The sequence below is a fragment of the Phaethon aethereus genome, assembly GCF_964289735.1.
Source record: "Phaethon aethereus genome assembly, chromosome: 8".
Classification (NCBI taxonomy): Eukaryota; Metazoa; Chordata; class Aves; order Phaethontiformes; family Phaethontidae; genus Phaethon; species Phaethon aethereus.
In genome coordinates, this window is record NC_138584.1 from 22,021,788 (window position 1) to 22,028,929 (window position 7,142).

The 7,142-nt window shown below is 38.4% G+C and overlaps 1 protein-coding gene across 1 annotated transcript; it reads right to left on the reverse strand.

Moving 5' to 3' along the window:
* Nucleotides 1–575: 575 nt before the first annotated feature.
* On the reverse strand, nt 576–6,710 carry DNAJB4 (DnaJ heat shock protein family (Hsp40) member B4; the record flags this gene model as incomplete). The annotated part of the gene is made up of 3 exons (XM_082002624.1): nt 576–809; nt 3,004–3,578; nt 6,500–6,710. The coding sequence occupies 3 exons, from the start codon at nt 6,708–6,710 to the stop codon at nt 576–578; spliced, it is 1,020 nt and encodes a 339-aa protein (XP_081858750.1).
* Nucleotides 6,711–7,142: the final 432 nt, after the last annotated feature.

Here is a 7,142-nt window from a genome sequence, read left to right on the forward strand (position 1 = left end):
AGTCCTCCCACATTCTGGGGCAATAAATGCTTTCTTTCCACTGGGGGGCAGTTCAGGAGTCCAAGCTGATTTTCCCAGCCAATGCTTTGTGCAGTGGAAGGCAACATACCAAAACGATACCTTTCATGTTTTGCTCTTTAAAATATTTATACATTTGTGTATTTCTACTACTATCTCCAATTTCTGTATAAATAGGTAATGTTATAGATACAGTAGGGATATAAGAAATAAAGTACTTGGAGGCTTAAGTACTGTATCAGAAATAAGCACTGACTTTGTAAAAACCAACTACATTTTACATTAGGCAAAATAATGAATAAACTTCTCTGATTAGGAAGATGTAAAATAAAATGAGTGGTTTTCTCTGTAAATTTTACTGCAGAAGTCACCTGTATGACTTGTACTTAACCTTTTCTTCTCATGCAGCATTACAGTATTTCCCCCCCACCCATCCCACAAAACAAAAAAACAAATATTCCACTAGTTGTTACAGATTGCACTTCTAAAGCACAGACTTGCCAGTCTTCTGCATTTCCAGTGTCCTATTTAAACAGCTGACATACACAGTCTTCATTTTATGAAACTGGAAGATTTCGTCTAAGTACTTCTTTTGATGCTGGAGAAATGTTATCTGGGAAAATTACTTCAAACTCTATAATTAAGTCTCCACGTTGGTCAGGATTTTTGGGAAACGGCAAACCATATCCTATAATTCTTCTTCTCATCCCAGGCTTTACAACTTCATTTACTGTCATGGGTATGGTTCTTCCTTCTATCGTTGGCACATTGATAGAGCTGCCACACAAAGCCTAAAGAAAAATTGCATCATGAGAAAAAGAAATTGGTCAAAACTTTATCTGTACCTACAACTGAATTTGGATTATTTAGAAAAGACTAGCATTCTAAACAGTATTTCCACTGTGCACTACTGAGATGTCAAAATTCAAATACATTGTTCCTCTCTTAAAAAGGGAAGGCTTCAATTTGTCATTGAATACCACAGAATTTTCCAATCTTGCACAATGGCCACTGGGGGGTAATTGAGCTTATATAGTCTTCAAAAACTTTATCAAATAATAAGGTAGTTGAGCACAAAGCAAACTTGTCACTCATACTTCTCTAGAGATGTCCAGCTTCTCAGTTTCCATTGGAAATTTATGAGTGCTGTTCCATTTTCTGTTTCTTTACATCGCACAGGGGTTTACTCTAATGCACTATCAATCTATATTCTATCCAATCGCAGAGCAACATTTAAGCATCTATGCAGAGGCATATCAAATTTCTCAGCCATCTTAGGTGAGTGTTTGATGCTCAAAGAAAAGCAAACAACTATTTTGGTGCACCAAAATTAAAACATCACAGAGTTTCTCCTGCTTTATCCAATAGCTTCTTTTCATTACTAGCATCTCTGACAATAACATTTTGATTCCTCCAACTTCACCTGATTCAGCACACTTAGTCTATACTGATAATGTCCAATTTACATAACAATGCAATGACTCCAAATAGCCTTTTATCTATTGTCCTGGTTTCAGCCAGGGTAGAGTTAATTTTCTTCATAGAAGCTAGCATGAGGCTATGTTTTGGATTTGGGATGAGAAAATGTTGATAAGGTGCTGATATTTTGAGTTGTTGCTAAGTAGTCATGGACAGTCCAGCTTCTCATGCTGGCCTGCAGCGAGCAGGCTGGGGGTGCACGGGAAGCTGGGAGGGGACACAGCTGGGACAGCTGACCCAGGCTGGCCAAAGAGATATTCCATACCATATAACGTCATGCTCAGTATATAAAGCTGGGACAAAGAAGAAGGAAGGGGTGGAGGGACGTTTGGAGTTATGGCGCCTGTCTTCCCAAGAAACCATTACACGTGACGGAGCCCTGCTTCCCTGGAGATGGCTGAACACCTGCCTGCCCATGGGGAGTGGTGAACAAATTCCTTGTTTTGTTTTGCTTTGCTTGCGTGCGCGGCTTTTGCTTTACTTATTAAACTGTCTTTATCTCAAACCATGAGTTTCCTCACTTCTACTCTTCCAATTCTCTCCCCCGTGCCACCGTGGGGGAGTGAGCAAGCGGCTGCGTGGTGCGTAGCTGCTGGCTGGGGCTAAACCATGACATCTATGAAGGAACTATATTACCCACACCAACATTAAATACTGTCTTTTCTCCCTCCCTTATCCTGTTTTAGGTGCTTCCCCTCAGATGTATGTTTAGTTAAGAATCTTTTAAGAAGGGAGCTCATAATGTACACAAAGAGCTTATAATGCAAGCAAGAATTTATTTCTCTACCTAATGTTAATTATGAAGAAAAAACACAACACATTCAGTTACATTATCTTTTAAGTGATGATCATGTCAAGGCTTCAGACCCTTAAGAACTCTGCTCAGTTGTCTTTCTGATTTTTCCTTTTGAAAGGCAATGTGTTTTGGCTTGAAACGGAATTTTAAAAAGCTATACCATTTTTGTTGTTATATATAGCTCTATAACACCTGTTCACAATAATTTATCCTCATGAAATCAATCTCTATGTACTTTGAAATCACTTATGACATAAAAAGGCAGGCTCAGAATTTGTTGTCAGTGAAAATATTTAAGACATTTCTACTTTGTCCTACAGAAGTGGCAAATCACAGTAGTAAGGTGCATCCTATACTGGATGTATTTGATAACTGTATTTGTGTTTCTTACTGCAGCCTAATATATGTTGAGCTAGAAAGGCAGAGTACGAAGATTTAAGATGTATCAACCTTTACTCTTACCCTTCCACCCTCATTCTCTTCCACCTCTCTAGTAAACAGCTTGAAAGAATACTCCTTTTACATCAAAACAGTTAATGCTTCCACTAATAAGTCACACTTTGACTTCACAAGAATGAAACACTATTTAAAAAAAAAAAAAAACACCAAACCAAAGCTTTACTGCTGCCATACAGCTTGTGCAGCATAGCCATTGTATGACACTGTAACAGGTTTAAACATTTAGAGTTCTACCAAAATAGAAAACTTACCTCCCTTAAGCTGATCTTAACAGGATAGATAATATTTGATCCGTCTCTCTTGAAGTGAGAGTGAGGTTTATCTTTAATGATAAAAACAATATCAGCTGGAATTGTGTTGGGTGTTTCATCACCTTCTTTTGGAAAAGTGATTTTGGTGCCTTCTTTCCATCCTCTTTTTATCTCAATAGTAAGAATTTTGTCCTCTGTTCGGACACTTCTACCATCTGGGTTAAGCCTTTTACGTGAAATCCTCATCCTTTTTGTGCAGCCATGATAGATCTCTTCCAATGACACTTTAAGTTCATGGATTACAGGGGGATCTTGTTTACGACGTAATTGGCTACCAACTGTATTCCTTTCCCTTGGAAAACCATTCATACTAAAACTAGTGAAGGATCCAAACGGATCACCATCCACCTCCATGTCTTCAGTGTCTCTGCCACCAGGCATCCTCCTTCCAAAGAAGATCTCAAAAGGATTTGTGCCACCAAAGAAAGCTGCAAATGTAGCATGTGGGTCACCATGGAAGGAGTACCGGAAGGTACCACCCTGTCCATCAGGTCCTCCAGCTCCTCCTTTCAAGCCTAAATAAGACAAATAAGCAAAGTTAAAAACAAATGGAATATTAGTATAAGCTTTCCTATTGCAGAGTGTAATGATGTCAGACACGGTCTTTGCAGTAGAGTGAAAGGTCTGCTTTTCAATGAGGACTCACCACCAGACCATGCAATACCAACTAGTAATAGCTTGAACAGCAACAAAGTTTCAGAAGCTCTAGAATGAATTCTACTTCAGAAAAACAAGTATTCTGACACTGCCAATTTTATTTCATATGATTGAAGCCAGTTATTCAAAGAATTAGTATCCTAAAACAGAAGACAGGTCTGCTTGACTTCATCTTTTCTTGTTCTGCAAAGCCTGCTGGGAGTTGCATCCCTCTTCAAGATCAATTCTTGGGAAAATTATGCAGTATCATATGCAGCATTTTCCACACTCTCCATAGCTCAGCTTTAACCCAGTGTTAATTAGCTTTACGTCTGATTTCCTGCAGTTCAGTTTGAATAAAAGGTAATATGCCAATAGTCAAGTAGCCACACGCTTCCTTAGTATTCAACTCAGAGTCCCAAACTTATCACAGCTTGTGTTCCTATGATATAAAATAGGTAAGAAACTTGGGAACTCTTTTCAATCCAGCCACAAATAAAAATAGCTTGGAAGCTCCTAAGACCTATTTGGGTACAAAAATCTTGTACATACTGTCAGTATCTCTGTGCAAAAATCAGAATGTTCTCAAATTACTTTGTTTTTTCTCTTCTATATTCCACCAGGAGAGATCTACATCTCATTTCTTCCTGATAAGATTTCCCATACAATTCTCACTGGTCAGTCTCTTGTACTTCCTGCTCTCTCATTCCAAATCCAGCTAAAAAACATTTTACTTAAATGCTTCTTTCCCAATAGGTGATCTCTAAGTATTTCCTCGTAATAGTTAGTGCTCTGCTGCACTGACCATTTCAGGATACCTTCTCAAATCTTTAAGATGAAAGACTGAAACTCTTCTTGAGAGTCTTATTTCTAAACTTACAATGTGGGTGGGTTTTTTTGTTTGGGGTGTGTTTTTTTTTTTCCTCTCCAGTCTTATAGCAGGTTAGTACTACAGCTGCTATCCTATTTCCATAGCCATAAAAATGTGAAGGCTTACATTAATGAAGCACACATTCCCTGAAGTTGAAAGTGGTGGGGTTGCGTTTTTTGGCTTAGTGTTTTAAACCTTCTAGGCATAAGCTTAACACTGGTTATCAACAGTAACCAAGTAAGACATTATAATGAGAAAGCTTTCCCGATCTCAATACCAGTCCATACTAAAAGTACCGAGTGACATGCAGTACATCCTTCTGTCACAGTACTGTTAAAGTAAAACAAGCAGATCAGTGGATTCAATCTGTGACAGCAGAAGGACACCTCCTGGAATACCTAACCAAAAGTTGTTATCGAAAGTACATCAAGTTCCTGGCTGTAAAAACACTGATATGTCCTCCTTCCTCCCACCCCCTGGCCACCTTTCTCTCACAACTACTAGTTACACTATCAGATGCAACTCAAGAACTTAGAGGGCAACTGAGGTGTCAGGAGGTAATTCCAGATTCACCATTCTAAAAATTCATACTTCAGTTTAATATTATACCCCAATCAAATAGACATCTAGGTTTTGACTCTCTGTCTTCAAGTATGCAATACTAGGATGCCAAAGGCTGCATTGCTTTTATGTGCTTTACTTCAAGCTCTTTGGTAAAAGTGACTAAAATGGTATTTTGGGAAAGTAGTTAGGATGACCTGCTGCACAGGAATTTAAAACGCAAATGAAACCACAAAGTAAATAGGTTTATAATGATAAACAGAAAGAAGGCAGTAGGTGAGAAGGAAGAAGTACAAGAAGGCAAAAGATCCAAGAGGAAAAGGTCTCTGGTATCTACATTATCACTTTTTTCCTAAAATGTATCAGTAACAGCACTAAAGGTTTGAACACATGCAATGGAACAAAAGACCAAAAAAACTGTATCCTCTGCAGAAGCTGAAGGTCTTCTACATGAATTTATGGAAGTTAACAATTGTGTTAAGTCCCACTGATAACAGAGGACCAAATTTTATTCTGCATTCATAAGAACCCATTTTTCCCCAAAGTACTGCTATTTAAGTGTCCTCCTTTACATTAGTAAAAAACATGGCCCTGAGTGAACGGCAATGAGTGAGTGGACCTACTTGTCACAATGGAAGTAATTACTTCATGTAGAATTTCTGATACCATACATTTAAGGGGAGGGATGTTAATGACTTCCTCTGTTGCTCAATCATAAGACTGAAAGCCATGTAGGTCAAAAAAAAAAAGTCATCCTCTACAGATAACCATTTTAGGATAAATATGACATTTCTGAAGCCTCATTCTCCTGGCATGTTATCACTGTTTACAATTAAAGCTAAAAAATTGTTCTGGTATTTCATGACATCAGCCAAATTCTTTCCTCTCCAGGCAAGAAGCCAAGGACAACTACAGACTGGACACCTGGGCTTCTGCTCAGAAGGACTGTCCTGCCTAGATCAAGCAGATTGCCCTTTAGCAAAAATTAAGAAAAGAATACACCTCTCAAACTGCACCTCAAAAAGTGCTAGGGCAAGGGAAGATAGCAGAAAGAGATCCCAGAAAACTGTTTAGAGGTCCTACAAACCTTTTCAATTCACTAACTTTTTGCCTGTCAAGTATTTGTGATTTAAAAAAAAAACAAACAAAAACTTAAAACCACATTACAATAACAAATTAAAACTAGATCAAGCATTAAAACTATGCAATACATTTTGCATTAAAAAACCTGGTGAGTCAAACTTCCAAGCAATACAAATACATTGCCTAAAAATCAACACATATCATGTTTTCATGCATCATCTACATTTATTTTGCTTCGTTCAACATAATGAAGTGACTGATCAGAGTATAACAGAGTATACGTACCTTCCTCCCCAAACTGATCATAAATGTCTCTCTTTTTGGGATCGCTCAGCACTTCGTAAGCTTCTGCAATCTCTTTGAATTTTTCCTCTGCATGGGGAGATTTGTTCTTATCTGGATGCCATTTAAGCGCTTGTTTTCTGTAAGCCTTTTTGATATCCTCATCAGAAGCCCCTTTTTCAATTCCCAGGATAGAATAATAATCCTTCCCCATCCTGTGTTGAAGGAATTCAGATTTTCCTTGCTATAAAGCAAGCAGTGTCCAGTGTCTTAGCAACGCAGAGATGCTAGAGAAGGAAAAATAAAAAACAAATTTGGAATTAAAACAAACAGATCTGTTACAAATCAAGAAACTCTCTGATACATTAAAGAAACACTAGACAGCTTCTCCGTATTTCACTCCTTCCCCTGTTGCTCATTTATAAATAATTATACACACTGGACAAGACACAGCCCTCTTTAGAGTCCTCCCACCTACAGTACGTGTCTCCGCTCTTTCTAGAACGACAAATAATACAGGACGTCACTTCCCCGACTGCCCCAGCTGAACAGTCTGCACAGCTTTCACTCTCTCTCGCGCACACGCATGCGTGCGCGCACACACAGAGAAAATGCTGAATTTCTATTTCCTCCCTTCTCAAGCAAC